At 31.7% G+C, this 18,566-nt stretch overlaps 2 protein-coding genes across 2 annotated transcripts; both read left to right on the top strand.

The window, feature by feature from the left end:
* Positions 1 to 340: 340 nt before the first annotated feature.
* LOC137919564 (farnesoate epoxidase-like) lies at positions 341 to 5,407 on the top strand. The gene is made up of 9 exons (XM_068762661.1): positions 341 to 422; positions 492 to 743; positions 952 to 1,177; positions 2,362 to 2,542; positions 2,999 to 3,098; positions 3,711 to 3,897; positions 4,230 to 4,347; positions 4,670 to 4,808; positions 5,128 to 5,407. The coding sequence occupies exons 1-9, from the start codon at positions 341 to 343 to the stop codon at positions 5,307 to 5,309; spliced, it is 1,467 nt and encodes a 488-aa protein (XP_068618762.1). The 3' UTR covers positions 5,310 to 5,407.
* A 619-nt stretch (positions 5,408 to 6,026) lies between these two features.
* On the top strand, positions 6,027 to 18,566 carry Ent3 (equilibrative nucleoside transporter 3). The gene is made up of 10 exons (XM_068762612.1): positions 6,027 to 6,196; positions 9,169 to 9,323; positions 10,203 to 10,406; positions 11,887 to 12,125; positions 14,281 to 14,356; positions 15,556 to 15,771; positions 16,529 to 16,716; positions 17,391 to 17,519; positions 17,956 to 18,067; positions 18,379 to 18,566. The coding sequence occupies exons 1-10, from the start codon at positions 6,027 to 6,029 to the stop codon at positions 18,564 to 18,566; spliced, it is 1,677 nt and encodes a 558-aa protein (XP_068618713.1).

The raw sequence follows: 18,566 nt of genomic DNA, 5'->3' as shown, positions 1-18,566 counted from the left end.
ACATTTATATATACATATATATATATATATATTATAAAAGCAAAATTGGTATTTTTTCCATAACGTCAATACACTATTTGTTGTTAAACAAAAAAGGTCAAAAATGTTATCTATTTTTAAAACTCTAGTTCCTAAGATTCATTATTCATATAAATAAGATACTGATCTTCAGAACACTCGAGTGCTTGCTAGATCTTAGATAATTGAAAAACTTATTTTGTCGTTGATTTACATAATACACAAGGCGTGATTATTTGACGTTTTGCGATAATATCGCTTATAAAGTAGATTTGCTTCAGCGAGAAAATACTTTCAGTACTTCATCTTGTGCAGTGCAGTGATGTTGACCATAATCACAATTGTAATTTTGTTTTTACTTATTATTAAGCAATCAATTCAAAGACCGCTCGCTTTTCCTCCAGGTTAATTTAAATTTTTTCATCTGTTAAATGTTTTTAATCTTTAACTCTAATTTATTAATACATTTTTAGGACCTCCTGTTATGCCTGTTTTTGGCAATATGCTGACGGTTTGGTTTAACAAAAGAAAACTAAAATTCCGTCATAGCGTATGGCAAATGATGTCTCAAAAATATGGCGATATTGTGGGTTTAAAACTTGGGTCTATCAAAGTGGTGATAGTTTCAGGAAAAGATTATATAAGAGAAGTTTCATCGAGAGAAGTATTTGAAGGCAGACCCGACGGTTTTTTCTATTTAATAAGATCCTTTGGGAAAAAACTTGGTACGTTTCTGTGTATGATTTTTTTACGAAACATATTAAAGATCTTTTGATAATTTTAAATTAGGAAGAACATAGTTTCGCACCTCATAATGATGAAAAGAAACATTCTATTAAGATACCAATAATAATAAACAAAAACAATTCGATGGACTTTTTTGGTGGTTCGCATTGGTAAATTTCTTGTTCCGAAATAAATTTAATCTTTCAGGAATAGTGTTTAACGATGGACCCAACTGGAATAAAACTAGACGCACTGTTTTAAAGTTTTTGAAACATTACGGCTACGGTTCGAAGGCTATGGATTCTCAGATAAGTGAGGAATGTCAAGCACTTGTTAAACTGCTCGATGATTATAGTGGAAATGCTGTGCGTGTAAACGAATTATTCAGTATATGTACTGTTAATATCGTTTGGCAATTAGTGGCGGGAAAAAGGTTTGTTTACATAAAGGTTTGTTTGCTTTTGATTCACACCAGATTATTAACATCGTACAACAAATTAGATATAACTAAACTAATCGAATGATCTTACTATCAAAATAAATATTCATTAGTATCATTTAAAATATATGTGACTGCCACAAAGTTTAGATGGAAAAGCTGGCGAGAATATAATTCAATTTTAATAAGTCCGTTTACGTAATATTAATAACTAGGTATAATCTTTAAAAATTCACAAAATTTCATAAATCGACTATAAAATTGTATAAATCTTCTCAAAAGAGAGCAATATTCTGCCTAGAAGATTTGTATTATTTACAAACATGTGAATGCAAATGATGAAAGGAAATGAAATTGTTACTGTTATTTATAGAACACTACATTTTTGAAGAAGGCAGGAAATGCAAAATAACCTTTAATAAGCATTGGTACCAGTTTACGGTATATCACATTCTGATCACTACCTACTGTGGACGTCTTACGGCTGAAATCAATGTGATATTCTGTCATATAATCGTTTCGTTCGCAATAAAGCAAAAGGAGTAAGAAAACATTAATCTTTCACAAAGTGTTCTTAACACGTTACATGCTTTACGACCCTCCGGCGAGCCCAGCGTTCACTTCATTCGGGCCAAGTCAAAATGAAGAAATCAGTAATTTTTATTTATTGAGATTTAAATTCTAAAATATGTAAAATGTGGTTATTTATACACAATATAAAAATTTGTGTCTTTTAACGTCTAGTTTTGACCTTATATTATACATTCAGGACTACGATAGATGTTTTTTAGGTATCAGATTTTATTACATTTATTCATCATCATCATTAATCCGATGCTCTTGCGCTGACCATATCCAACGACTTTCTGCGCCCTTGAGTATGTTGTTAGTCCACCTAGTGGGAAGCCAATCCAGGCTGCGTCTGCAAACTCCTGGTCTCCACTGAGAAACTTTTCCAGTCCCAACGTCTACACGAGCGATATGCCGCACTCACTCTTACCTCAAACGAGTAATTGTTTGAGTTACATCGATAACTTTAGTTCTTCTGCGTTCTCTTCTCTTCTCTTCTGATTCCTGATTCGACATATACTTACGTATACGTTTATTCATTAGTTGTTAATAATTTGTCTAAAATAATAAAAAATACATACATAATTAATACTTCACCTTAATTTCAGATACGATCTAACTGATGAACGTTTAAAAACTTTGTGCAACTGTATAGCTCAATCTTTCACATCAAATGATATGAGTGGCGGACTGCTGAATTTCTTACCATTTCTTAGGCATGTTATACCTGGTTTAATAGGATACACGAAGCTCGTAAACGATAATAAGTCTATACATACATTTATCAAGGTAAGTTAATCTCTGTTCCATTGAAAATACAACTAATTAACAAAAATTAATTTTAAATCAAATGTTATAAAATTATAACGGTAAAATACACATATTAACAAATACATTTTAACAATTTACAAAAATTTCCTTTGAATATAACGCCAAATTAAAAATGATGCGTTTACATTAAAAATATTTGCACATATATTTTATAAAATAGGTGTTGTAAATAGTCACATATAATTAATCGACATTAAATTTAAAAGTAATGTAAAATTATTTCAAGAGGGCCTCCTTGAAATAATAAAATATATATTGAACAAAATTATCTTTTATTTACATAATAATTTCATAAATAGTTTTTAAAGAATATAAAAAGGCTCTCAAAGTAAAAAAAAAACTATTCGGTATGTTTCTTTTTAAAAGCGGAAATGATCGGTATTTATACCTTTTTTATGTTCTATAATCTTCTAGGAAACAATAAATGACCACAGGAAAAACCTTGATGTCGATAATCCAAAAGATGTCATCGATGCATTTCTTGTCGAAATGAACAAACAGGGGGATAATTCACGTGCGTATTGTAATTTTTTATTAATTCTAATTCGTATTTTTTACACCTCTCTTCTATAAAACTGTATAGAGTGAACGCTCAGAAAAATATTACATTAATCTATTTTTACTATCTAAATGCAATAATCTAATATCTTCTGGCTGTAGAAAATCTGCAGGGACAGATACAGTAAACAATAATTAATTTAAATGAGTAATATTATTTTTACGTTATTTATTTTTTCTGAATTTTGGTCTCTACGTGTAGCAGGAAAAAAGGCTGTAGAATTAGTATTTAGTATTTCCAAATCGAACAGAACAGTTAGAGTTGAGAGGAGAAAGAGAAAACAGAGAAGTTAAGTCCTTAAGGTTCTGGAGTGGAGACTACGGACTCGCAAGCACACCGTAGAACGTACACTCACAAGGATGACCTTGTTGGTCACTTTGGAAATCTATGGAGAAGGCCTATGTCTCAGCAAAAGACATCCTACTACTGAAATGATGATGATTATGATGATTTTCAAACCACTTTGTTAAAGGAATGACTTTTTTTGTTTTTAATTATGATATAATTTTTTTTTAACAATTTTCTCACAAAATCACGAAGTCATACATAAAACAATGGTTTTTTTAGTGACTGATGAGGAACTTCAAGTTGTATGCATAGACTTGCTTGAAGCAGGCGTGGAAACTGTTAAAAATACTTTGGTATTTTTACTACTTTATATTGTAAGAGATCCCGAGGTACAAGCGCGCTTACATATGGAAATCGACAATGTAATCGGTCGCAGCCGATCTCCAACGCTCAATGACAGATCTAAGTATACTCTTTTTTATTTATTAAGCTAACCAAACTAACTATAATATATTATAAAGTCAAACACAAAGCAATTAAAAATATAAGACTGATAACAATTTTAATGACGAGCAACCATAGCACATGAGGTTAACAAAAAAAAAGAATTATCGAAAAGAGAAACCAGATCAACAATAAATATATTTACTGGTATACCGTAATCTAATTACAAAAGTTAGTTGGTTACTATTATTCTTTTACTGTTTACAAATGATATATTTACTATTTAATTATTTTTATCAATTAATTTACAAACTTCAAAACAATTTTTCAATTTATATAAAATTTATATTTAAGGCTCATTTACACAGAGGCAGTTATTTTGGAGGGTTTACGTATCTCATCCATTGCCGCAGTGAATGTACCGCATATGGCTTTAGACGACGCTAGACTGGGCGAATACCTCATACCAAAGGTAAAACACTTAAACATTTTAGTCAATAAAAATTTGAATGAAAAGGTCCCGGAACTTATCTCCAGGTTCTGGAGTGGCACCACGGACTGGCAAAAACAACGCAAGTCGTCCGCCCTAAAGGTAGACAGACGCCCTTGAGGTCTGTAAAGCCGGTTCTATTGTGAATCTTTGGAGGAGGCCTATATTTGGCAGGAGATATTTTACGACTGGGATTGTGATAATGAATTATGTATTGCATATTTCAACTTCTTAGAAGAAATATTTGGTATTTATTTACTACTGTGATTTTTATTTCTTTTAAAGAATTCCAATTTTACTGCAGGGTACATTTCTGCTTCTTGCACTCTACGATCTTCATAATGGAAAACATTGGAAGAAACCAAGAGTATTTAGGCCTGATCGATTTATAACGAAAAATGGAAATTTAATTCAAGATGAATGGTTAATGCCTTTTGGGACAGGTAATAATAGTTATAAATTTTTGTAGTAATACAAGGTGACAAGATTAGTCAGGCTTTTATATTTTTTCCATAATTAGAATAGTCTCCCTCACACAGAGAGAAAGTTTAGTTTGATTGTATAGTTTAGGTTAGTTAAGGTTTTCTATCCTGAGATTATTATTAATGTTATATTATATATACAAACGAGGCCCCAACGTCAGATGATGATACAAACCTACATCTAACACCAGAGTTCAAAAATACTTTCTGTCTTTTTCTTTTTACAAACTTTCTCACTAGTATTAGAACGGTATCGAAAATAATTATCATCTTTCTCCAGGAAGAAGACGTTGTATAGGAGAGGGTTTGGCGCGATCTGAACTATTTTTGTTCCTGACATATATTCTTCAAAAATTTCAACTCAAAATACCAGACGGTGAACCCTTACCTTCTACAGAGCCTAATGATGGCATTACACTCTCCGCTAAAGAATTCAATATAATGTTCGTGCCACGGTTTTAACACTTTGTAGTGATTGAGATAAATATATATATAAATATAAATATTCTGAAATTTAGTAAATCATGTACAGTTCAATCCTACTTTAAACATTAGGTATAATGCATGCTTAAGTATATATTTCTTCTTAGAAATCTATGTTTCTATTATTTCATTTATTTATTAGTAAATAAAAGCTATTGGAACAGTGGTACGATTAATATATTTTAAAAATGAACAGTACTCCGTAGAAAACCTGTATAATTATTCAGAGAAGTCCCATCTCTAAAAATCAATGTATGACACGCATGCGTGAAGAGCCTTGACTTTAACAATTCCCTGTCAAGAAGAGCCGGCTCCATTTATTACGGAGACAATTATACTTTTTAAAACTAGGTAAAAAAGTGTAGTTAAAATTTCACAAATTTGCTATGCATTGGATAAAAACATTATTCGTCGTAAATATAAAACTAATTGAAACGCCCGTCAGAAAAAAATATTTGTTTACTAATGGTGCCGTGTAATAAATAGGAAAAGGTGTTTATCAGACGTTATTAGAATAATGTGAGATCAATTTAACTTTCCCGTTTTGTGTGAAATCAACGTTATATAGTACTTCAATAAATATTCGTGTCCTGCTCAACGGCGAATTTTTAAAATTAGCTTTGGCTTTTATAATAGGTTAAAAAAAATAAGCAATAAAGTAATGAGTTTGAGAGTGGATAACATTAAATAGGAAAAATGAATGAGACATTAGGTCGCGGGTATGCCCGCATAGACGCAATAAGAGCGGCGCGAGGTGAACCCTTAGCTGCAATTCCAGAACCTGTCGAGCCGCCACCTGACCGATACAATTCCGTATACATAACTCTTTTTGTAGCGGGGACTGCCTTTCTCCTCCCTTTTAACAGGTAAGGTATAAACACATATTTTTGGAGTACCATTAGACCCTTATCTGCATGTACTTGTACTGAGCATGCCCGTTCACCGATTTTGATCAAAAGTTACTTTTAAGTTCTTTTTAGAATATAATCATTAAAGTTTCAACATTAAATAATAATTATTAAAATCAAAATAATAATATAAGGGTTAATTGATGATTTTACGTAGACAAATCCTTTTGTACAAAATTACCTGCTGGTAAGACGAGATTTACTTGATAATAGAGCTTATAACATAACGACGTAAAAAGCAGTATTCAAAAAATAAAACATGTATTTTTATTTACATGTAAATCTATACACTGTAATTTTAACCACCACTATCGCATCATGCGATCTTTTCTACGAAATGCTGAGATATAACAATTCCTTAAAATTTTAAGATATATCTTAAGGAATGATATCAACTTAGTACTCCTAGAGTATGCATCGAGAAATATATCGTAAATTATAAATAATGGCTTAATATGAAAGGTTAAAAGTGGACTTATCATTTTTTTATTTAATCACATACGTAACTTGAACGTATGTTTTGATATTTATAATCAAAATTGGCACAGTAGCTTAAGAGACTACCACAGACAAATAAATAGAAAGATTTTAAAACTTCATTAAAGATTTCATGTTTTAGATATTTGTTAATGACAACTCACTGTTTTGTATTTCACATGTAATGAAAACAAAATATTAAAATCAATTTCTTTTAAATAAGGAATGTTTATCTTTATTAATCCGATAATAATTTTTAAAAACAATTTATTTTTTCCGTGACAGATTACATATTAGATAGATACCCAAAAGATGTTCAAAACTTTTATACACAGGGTAATTGGGTATAAGTGTAAAGGCTGTAAAGGGATGAACATAAAGCTTATTTGTCAACAAAAAGCTTTAAAGTTTTTACACCTATATCCAATCAGCCTTTATAATTATGTAGTGATCACTGAATTATGTTAATTTTTTTTTATATTGGATTGCAACAGGTCGGAAACTTTTTACAGTACAAACTCTATATATCTGATAGAAAGTAAATAATAATTAATTTTATACAAACTGATAGAAAGTAAATAATATTTAATTTTAATAAGTAGCTATCCGAATAACGAAAATGTTTCTTTATGTATTACGTTATTTGCTGTTTCTTAAAGTATTTATTTTTTGAATAGAATATACCGCACATTGAAACATCATTAGACAGTCTCGTTATATATTTTTTTAAGACACTACTTCAAAACAATAAGACTGTCAATTGGTAATATGTAAGCTTCACCACTATGTTTGTGATAATTTGACGTTGCAGTTGCTAGTAAAATACGGTTGGTACAGGTATCCTGTATTTCTATATGGTGAAGTTCGTACTAAAAGACATTTTGTAGCAAAACCTGTTTGCGCGCCTCATTCATCATTAGGTTATCGCCCTTGTATCGTTACTTCTGGTATAAAAAATGTGGTTAGCCACTTGCTCATTCCTACGTATTATGTATTCATTAGTAACATTAAAATTTCTTAGAACTGGCTTAAAATAAATAATTCAAAAATTCAAATAGGGAATTATTTATTTTTTTACGTACTTCATTCTGATATTATATTCATTAATTGGCGCCAACTTAAAATATACATATGTGCATCACCTTTCAGCGTGGTCTTCGTCGACAAAAAGTTTAAGAAGCTCATGTCGTGATACTATTTAAAACTGATTTAATGAGCATAGGTCAGTAATGTATATTGTTTCAGTGTCACCGCTCATATCGTACATGTGTAATTACAGATGCCATTCAACTATTGCGAGTAGAATATAATTAAGGGACAAATTTCTTCATTTCTCAAATTTTAGTTCAAGTTAGCATTAGATAGAAGTTGTGTTATTGTAATTGATATTGAAGATTTTTTTTTACCTATTATGTTTTATATTGATCTACATCGCATAACGATAGTAAAGAGATCAATACTTAAATCGTTATGAATGTTGGCTATACTATAAAAATTGTTTATAGGTGTAACAGCCTTAAAGGATTAGATGTATCATCTTATTGGCTGTCATTTAATATATGGTACATAAAAATTATTGATTAATATCTCTGCAGACTTTGTACTGCCAAAGTTATTGTCGCAATCCAATACATATTTTAGAGTGATTTCATTTTATGCAGGATAATTGGAAATAGGTCTAAAAGCTTTAATGCTCAATGCTGGCAAATGAGCTAGCTATAAATGCACCCGTTCAAAGTTTTGATCAGTTGGAATTTATCTATCATAAATTTGAAATAGTTAAATTTCGTCTAGAATATGATTACTAAAGGCAGGTTTAGGACATTAGGGCGGCATGCAGGCTTTCATAGTCAGAAATTATGGATAGATGAACTATATATTCGTAATTTCTTGAAACTCATCTATCTCCAAGAGATATAACTTGCGAATCGCTCAGAGTGGAAGCTTTTGGTTCGTACAGACTTCTGTAAAATCGGGATACATTGAATTAGACTAAGAAAATTGAACACACATTGTAAATTTAATAGTAATGTAAAAAATATGTTCCATTTCGTTAGAAACGACAAGTCGTCGATCTACGACCTCGAAAGTTTTGGAGAGTGCTGGCAGAACAGAGATGGAACTTTGATTATTGACACAATCTCTTGCACCACTCTTGTGGATAGAATGAATAATGGCTACTTTAAAAAGTTGGGGAAAAAACCCGATATAGATATAGATTGGTTATGAGTTATAATCGATATATGATACTTTATACACTTTTAAAAAGAATATTAAGATAATGGATTACATTTTTTTGGCCATCAGTTTCTAACATGGCCATGGAATTTATATTCGTATTTCAAATTTCTCTATAAACATTACATCGGTACTTTTTATTTACCATGAATGTAAAGCAGAAACAAGAGATGCTGATATTTTTAAATTGATGATATATTAACTATTTTTTTCAGTTTTATTATGGCGGTCGACTATTTCCAACATCATTACCCTAACACAACAATAATGTTTGATATGTCAACGGTCTACATAGCGTCAGCATGCGTCGCTGTGGTCACCAATAATCTACTGTTAGATCTTTTCACATACAACACTAGGATTACATTTGGTATGTATAATATCTCGATTCTTGAGCAGACTCTGGTCGCTTAGAGAGGATCTCTCCTCTTCTTTTCTAATATATTAGCTCAAACCATAATGTGAATAAGATGTCATTTAATTTTAATTTTTATAATTTACCTTATGTATAATAATTAATTTGCATGGATACTTTTCCCTTAACCAGGCGTTAGAGAAAAATCATACACAATATACATGATTGAACAGCGGACGTTATCTCGACGTTTGTACAGTGAAATACCTGTTAAAATTACTTAGTTTCGATATATATTTAGAACAACTGAATTGGGATAGGTTAGGTTAGCTTAGCTGTTAGTTTACGCCAGGACAAGCTATTCAAAATAGTACAGCGTAACTGTCTGTGGGTGTCCCTTAACTTAGAGCTCCCGCAGTCCTTCACAAAGCGCAGAGGACGAACACCAAGGGGGTTTTAGTGAGTGGGAATCCCACATAACCCTGCCCTCCCCACAGACAGGTTCTCTTGAACATCCGGAATACCACCATCCCGAAACAAAGAAAAGATTTGTTGTTAGCGGTATTTGCTCCTCGCTAATGGAAAAGTACCCTTAAATAGAGAATAAAGAATAATAATAGTCTAATGCAAAATAAAAATTAACGTCAAGTCACAAATGACAATCTCAAAGATCTTCGTCTATAAACTAATTGGTTCCAATTAAAAATAACCTCATAATTTATGCAATAATAAGGTTTTGCACTGTTTCCATTTCTTTTCTTTTTCATATAAAGTTTTACTTAAAAATTTGAGTATGAAGTCGATATTTGGATACTCCACAATGATTTTATAAAGTGTATTACTAATGCGATATTTTGCAATGATTGTTAACGTTATTAATATTAATATGTTCAGGTATATTACTGTCGTTAGCAACGATGTTGTTCGTCGCTATATGCAATATTGGCTGGGATGGATTTTCATCAAATGTCTCTTATACTATCAACTTGGTAGCAATAGGTGTTGTCGCCTTTGGCTGCACTGTACAACAAGCCTCGTACTACGGATTTACCGGATGTTTACCGCCGAGATATACGCAAGCAGTCATGGCCGGAGAAAGTAAGTATATACGTATGTAACTGATTTTACATCAAAGATGAAATCTTATAAGGTATAATTACTTGATGTATTAAGTTTTAAAATAAAATCTACATGTATTAAAATATATGATACAGATAATCTATATAATTTATGAGATTTACGAAAAAAGGGATAAGGAGAAAGGATGTCTGGTGGCAGATTCATGATTTTAAACTTAAATAAAAAATGTCCTATTGGCATAAAGTTTTAATAAAACGATTAAACAATAAAATAATAATTCGGATTTTGTTTTAAAAGAGTTTTTTTTAATGATTTCTTTCAAGTTGCTCACATTGTTCAAAAACGGAACCTCATGATCTGCGCTACACGCTTTTTTTCTTACTTACTATACTTTTTAAGAAAACTGTTAAAACGAGAAATTCATTTTTATGATCTGTGCATGCAGTACACCTTTTCGCCCTACATTTTATTCAATTTTTACGTTTTATAATCATGTAAACAATAGAATTAAGCATTTTTTTAGTTATTCTATGCCTTTCAAACCACATTATTTTATGTTTTTTGGCTTTAAATAATTTATTTATACTTTAAAAATAGTTAACAATAATAATTTGATTAAACTTTCAAAACAGGGCAAATGTTTTTAGTTAGTATTTTTTCTCATTAACAGGGTGTTTCATAGAAAAAAAAAACTATATGTTTGACATCTCTGAATGCAATGCCTTTTCTATAAGGTATACTGTACATTAATTGGTAGCATCCACAGTTTTTAATATTTTACATATATTTCCAATCAGCCTGTATATTACAACGATGTATAAAATACTCAGAAATCAAAGTAAATATTTCTTTATTGAATAAAGAGATATTATTATTGATTGATGTAACCGATTGTCGTGAAATATTATATTAATTTCGCATTGTATAACCTACATGTATCCTTGACCTTGAGATATTAATATACCTCTGTCTCTTCATTTATTTTAATAAATATTAATTTACATAATATTATCATCTAAAAATAATATTGAATTTATATATTTCATTAGCGTTTTTTAACGACGGGATTATGCAGATAAAAAATAAGTTAAACCATGATATCCCACGGATCCACTAAATTTAAATAATAAATCTCCCAGTTTTTAACCTAATTAAATAATTTTTGACGTTTTATTTATTCGTTTTATTATTATTGTGTACTTAATTTATTTAAAATTCAACTTGAATGTATAATTAATTTTGGTTTTTAAAAAGATTATCCTATTTTATTAGTGAATAACTTTAGATAAAAGAGACGTATAATAATTATAAATAAGATAAGATCGGAGTTTGAAAGTTGTTATGACTATTATATAAATATGTGATGACGGCGATTTATATGTATATAATGCACTTAGACTAAGTGACATGTGTGAATATTAAAAGCTTTATTGATAGTAGAGGCAAAAATGACGCCTGAAATGCGACAATAGCATAATGGTTTTTAAATTTTTCTCAGGCGCTGCCGGGTTCTGGGTGTCTATGGATCGTATAATAACAAAGTATGGATTTAGGCAGCCGAGACGAAGCACGTTCATGTTTTTCGTGTTCTCCATACTCATCTTGCTCGGTCATTCGATGTTACACCACGTGATGATGCGACACCCGCTCGTTCAATATTACCTCAGGTTAACTAATGAATCTCGCCATAGAAGGCGTATTCAGTTACATTTAAATCCTAATGAAGATGCTACACTGGTAAGTAAAACAATATTGTTTCTCAAATAAATAAACACATAGCTTTTAAATTCATCTTTCCATAGTTTTGTCTCACATGCTATAATGAAGCTCCATCCATTCATTAACTTTAAACACCTATTGACTAAGAGTACCTCCTGTCGGATAAGAATTCTGTCGACGTTTAATTTTAATGTGAAGTCCAATTTGAGTAACAAATTCGACAATTAAAAAAAACATAACCATAACTGTGGTGTCGCTAAAATACCATCACAAAAGAACTGTCACATTGGTCCCACATTCAGGTGGTTGTATGTACAGCTACTAATGACTACTGTTCGTAACTGTTTAAAATTTTTCTTTCTCTAAAACTTCTAGTGTTAATCAACACTGTATGCCAGTCTAAAATGTAATTTAAATATAATTAATTTTACAAGACAGGGTGTGCATAATGCAGTGTTTTTAAACTATTGGTTTAATATAATTTCGCATATTAAGCAAATATGTTCTTTATTATTATGTCACTGCCTAAATTTACAGATATAAGATTTGAAATATCTTTTTAGCTACAGAGAACTTTAGGAGTTCTTCTCAATCTTTAGCAGAATGGGTGTGCTATACAGAATTATTGTATTGACATTGCTATTACATTGCTATTTATAGGAAATAATATCGTAAAGTATTTTGAGATTCGCGCCGCCTGTGAATGGCTCGTTTATCTCGGCGTTAGTCAATGCGACGTTTCGTTGCGGCGGCGTTACGAAGGCGCAACGCATATCAACAAGACTACCCTCTCCCTCTCCTACCCGCCTTCGCTTATACCGTCGACTAAAACTCGCGGGCTAGTACCCGGGCAACTGTGCGTAGTTTCTACTGTAGCAGCTACATCATTGATTACTTCAACGACATACTTATACAATTTTTGCGTATTAGATGTAATTAGAGTGCTGAGATCGCATTGGCTAAATCTCACTGTTAATAACCTCCTATGTAGCTCCGATTCGGGCTATGTAATAGATTTTTATCAAATTTGTAAGCAGCCGAGACTAAGATCGGTAGGCGGATACTATATGAAGTAGCTAGTCGAAACAAATCAAAATACCGGGAGAGGACAACTTAAGCTGTTTTATAAAACTATAGTACACGTTTAGCAATTCGACTCAAGGATGCCGCCTAAAGACTTATCTTGACTGGACCGATAGCTATTGTCGGTCTTACATTAGTTCCATTTCAGTAGTAAATTAGTTAGTGCCAGAATATAAATGAGAATGATATCGGTAAAAGAGAGTGGAGCAACGCTTCTATCTACGGTTGAAGAAAACCTGCCTGGCACGAAGCGGTATCTCATGTAAAAACTTTGCACTACTCTTGGAGTATTTACCAAACAGCCATATCAATTATATTACATATTTGTATTTGCGTGTTCTATGATACGAGTACATCGTCATTAGCAAATCCAAAACCAAGAATTTCAGACAGAAAAAAATTTCATTCGAAAGAAATACTCGAGGATTATATGGAAACAAAATGCCAAATAAAAAAATATATAGATGAGTTTTTTAGTTATGTGCCTAGCAACAAAAAAACAATTTAATTTTTACTTATATGAGTTATTGTGGGCAACAACAAATCAGAAGTCATCTTTGTGCATAATAAATTGAATGAAATCTCATTAGTCGATTGATTTCATAAGCTACGGCGCCCTCAAACGAAACAGTGATTGTTTACAGGGTGATTTTGGCACGTATTTTTTTCTAGCATAAGAGACAACCAGCAAACATATGTTACATACAACATTGTAACATAAATAAAAATTTATGAAATATTGATGACATAAAAACTTCTCCAATAACACCAGCTATAGTTTTAATATCTCTCTTTCCAGACAAATAAATTGTTAATTATATTTATTTATTAAGAATTACAATATGTGATTCTTATATATCATTAGCAGCTGTACTATTTATTAACTGCACGCTTAACTCGTAATTTAATCGTTATTGTGTTTGTGTGGATATGTGAAGTATGTTTGTGTGTACTTAAATGTATAAAGAGTTTATTAACATAATAGAATATTTATACAGCATAACAGAACATAATTAAATAAAAAAATATCTTCAGTTAAATATTATAATAATATAATTTATACTATTAATTTAAAAATATCACTGTTCAGATGGAAAGTGAAGCGGGTGACGGTGCTTTCGGCGTGTTAAAGCTACAAAGTCCAGCACTCTCTACTACCGGCACTGGTATGGATTATTTAACTTTTATACTTATCTGTAAAAGATTGATCTAAATAAGCACACCGCTTGTTATTACACTACTTGTGTATGATAAAAAGTGTTAAATTAATTTGTATTTTTACGAAGCGATGTAAAAGTAATGAGTTATCTAGATTGATAATTAACTGACATAAACATAATACAATTTAATTTTCACGTTTCTTGACAGTGTTTCTTTAGTTATATCTACATAATCATCGTTGTTCACGCTTAAAATGTTTTTGTAATAATAGACAACATGTCTATTCTCCATAAAAAAAGTAGATGGTTAAGGCAAATAAGTTTTGTTCTGGATCGTTACAACCTTCATTTTAGCCCATAAATTCCCACGGCAAACAGATCTTACCTCAAAGACCCCCCAAATCTATGGGGAGATATATTATCATCATCTTTGCTTGGCAGGCGGGTTGGCGATCGCTATATGGTATTATAAATTTTATAAGATTGTTCCCTGGGAATCGAACCCACGATATACGATCCAAAATCACCAAAAAATCTCTACAGTCCAGATACATTCATGGTGGTTTTCGGGAAAGACTGTGAATTTTCTTTGTGCTTGACCATGTACATATACATTCCTATATAATTAATGTACAAAGTGTGAATTATGTAATATTGTATTCCGTATTGATATCTCAATCCGCGACCTACTGTCGCAAGTTTCAGTTCTCTACAGATGGACCACCTTTGCATATTTTTATTCCGGTTAGTTCCTAGTAAATGAGACGAATATGGTTTTTCGATTACTAGTAAAATAGGTGAGGGAGATCAACTTATCTTTAACATCATCATCTATATCTTCCCGTATATAATTTAAATAATAACATCCAAGATTATTTTATAATTACTTATTTTCGATGAGTACTCGATTTTGATTTAATGAGAACTTAGGTATTTCCTAAACCCTGAACCTAAAATTCCTGACCTAGAAATTTAATAAATAATAACTCGTTTAAATAAATGCGGGAAGGACGGTTGCGTAACACTATACTTGAAATAATCAAAACATTATCATTTCAATACATGGGCCTGAAATAACACGATGAATTATAATAAATCCGTAAGAAATTTAATACTACATTCATACTCTTATAATTTAGCGTGTTATTTTAATTAAAGAATGTTATTTTATTTAGTCATTTAATCTCTACTCATTTTCAATTAAGGTGATGGCGAAAACGCATTCAGTTTTGCAAACCCCGTATACTCACCTACGGCGACAATTCCGGTTGCAACAGCTCCTCTAGCGTCGCCTCCACCCAGTGTGTCAGAGCCGTCTGCCTCGCCGTCAGCAGTCTTGCGAACCCCTCGACCCTCCTACAAAGTAGAAGATGTAGTTTTTGAATCACCTGAACGACCAACATCATGGAGGAGCTTTAAACGTAAGACGTCTTACATTTTTTTATTTCATTTATTGTAAAGAGGTGTGTTAACGATATATACTAATATGACAGCCACTAAGAATTCCTAAAGTAGTTGGAGTTCATTCCTTTTAATTATATTATTACATAACAATAACCATTTCATTTTATTTATAATTATATTCTTTCTCGGGCTTTCCTAAGTTTGCTATCTTTGGCGTGATTTACTATTTTCTTTATTACTGATTCATAAGCCTATTGATTCCATTGAGAAACCGTTTTTTTTAGATTTTCTTAAAACTTTCTCAGTGGTAGTCCTCAGTACTTTTGTTGAGCGAGGCATCGGTGTCAAGTCATTCCTAGCTGTAGACTTGCATGGGTCACAAGGCCAAGATTCGTACATATGCTCTGGACTAACTATTCGAGATCCAGCTCTTTTAACTTCATTTAGGTACACGTCCCTCGTTTACATATAAATATTTTCAATACGACATATTTTATCGCCAGAGGTGTTAATAACATCTAAAATTATACAAGCCCAAAAACTGTATTTTGACGTCAATTCCTACATCGCTATTAATTGCAAAATAAAAGCGATACGCAACATTTATATCCTTATTTCCAATTTAGTGAACTGAAGTAACAACGATCACCTTGGGCTTGGGCTGTCCTTCCACCAATATACAGTTAATTGACGCTTTATTTTATTTTTTTCTGATTCTTTATATATATAAAGACTTACCTTTATACATATAAAGTATAAAAACTTTCATTTCAGGTGGAGTCTTAGCCAGATGGGCCGTTGCGCGTGCAATTTATCCATATATGGTATCCATCGGACTGGTTTACTTCACTACACTCAGTCTTTATCCAGGCATCGCTTCCGAAGTACCATCATGTCGTCTAGGTTCTTGGATGCCAATAGTTCTCATGTCTGCGTTTAATTTCTTCGACTTCATTGGCAAGGTCAGAATTTTATAAAGCGAAAAACATTCAATTACAGATTTTTTAATATAGTCAAAGTATAAAGTAACAGCATTGCACATCATCGTTAACATTTCAGCCCCAAAAAGTCCACTGTAATACACAGATTTCCCACATAGGTTACCTTAGGGTTATATAATAATAATTACGACTGTTCCTGATTCGAACGTACTTACATCATCATCATGTGGGCCTTCCCAGCGGTCACCACGATAACTCTTCTTGCGCAGGCCGCATTCAATGACTTCCCGCGACCCATGTCTCATCTACGCGCTTTTTAAGAACCTTTCTGTCTGTCATCTGTTGCATGGTCGATGTGCCCGCTGCCACTTCAAACGTATTTACATATATTTTAATAATAACCATGTAATTAACTACTTATTTCTTAAAATAAACAATAATATTTTACTGATGTCTATTCTAAGTTTGATTTTTTCCTCTTACATTGTACATGTATGTACAATGATTGACTAAACATAAGTTCTGGTTAGAAATTGTATTATTCCTTTATTACTTCTTTAAGAAAAAAATAATATCTTTACTAATCCATATTTTCGTTTAAGAAATAAATTAATTAATTTAGAAAATATGAGAAAATCATGAATTCAAATTGTTTCTTCAATACTTAAAATGTTTTATTTTTTTAATAAATGTAGATAGCTGCTGCCTGGCCATATGAATGGAGTCGTAGTCAGCTACTAATGGCTAGTGGACTGCGCCTACTGTTGGTACCGTTGTTACTGCTCTGCGCCGCCCCCAGACATTCACCCCATATTGTTGGAGATGTAAGTTTTACTGTCTAATCATTTTTTGTATTCCATCAGTTTTATTCTTTACAATGAGTCCAATCGACATAATAAAAAAGATTACTTAGGGATATTTTAACGTTAATGAACCAAATGAAAGTAAACTACAGCGCAGTCCAAAACGAAGGCGGACTTAATTTTTGTAAAAAAAAAATTACACATCAATTAATTATTCACCTAAATATTGAGGACGAATAACTCCAATCGCAAATCATATATAAAAAAAACAAATGAGTTCTCTGTTGACCATTATAAAAATATATAATAATTTAATTTGACGAGTTCAACATTTCCCGTTCTCCATTATGTATTTTGTACTGAAACGTTAAAAATAGCCAGGTAGTACATAAGAAATTTGAAGTTTATTAATTCCCCGTGAATAATATTTTTGAAAATATATTTTTACTGTTTGCAGATGTACCCCATAATGTTCTCTGTAATTCTGGGATTTACTAACGGGCTCTTTGGTTCTGTGCCGATGATTATGGCGCCATCTCGTGTCGGTCGCGAACATCGAGAAATAGCTGGTAGGTATATAATATCATTTCTGATGTAGGTCAGAAAATTTTCAACAGATGCCTTGAAACTTATTTTACATAACAAATTCGTAAGTAACAAATACCTATTAAGAAGAATTATTTAATTAAGAGACATCTTGATTTGTTATAGCATAAATTCACGGAGGTTAGAATGCATTCAACATTGGCAATAATGCTAAATAATAAAATGTTATGGATAATTTTTTGAAACATGAAAGTATAAGATTAATATGTAAGGACTTTTATTTTTGTGATGTGTTAATTTATGTAGCCGCCAAAATTATAAGATTGCCTTTCAGGAAACATGATGACACTGTCATACAATGGCGGACTGCTATCGGGGTCGTTGGTCTCATACTTGTTACTAAGTATGCTGGGCCCGCCCGCTGGAGCTCCTTGTCGAATATACCCTACGCCTCTTCTCCCTACGGTACCGCCCATCACAACTACAGTTGCCAACGCTACATATGTTTTATCCGCTCACTAA

The sequence above is a fragment of the Battus philenor genome, unplaced genomic scaffold (genome assembly GCF_028537555.1).
Source record: "Battus philenor isolate CCGP_79_NKW_IND1 unplaced genomic scaffold, ilBatPhil1.0.hap1 SCAF_16, whole genome shotgun sequence".
In the NCBI taxonomy this organism is placed as follows: Eukaryota; Metazoa; Arthropoda; class Insecta; order Lepidoptera; family Papilionidae; genus Battus; species Battus philenor.
This window is presented reverse-complemented; position numbering and strand designations above follow the sequence as displayed.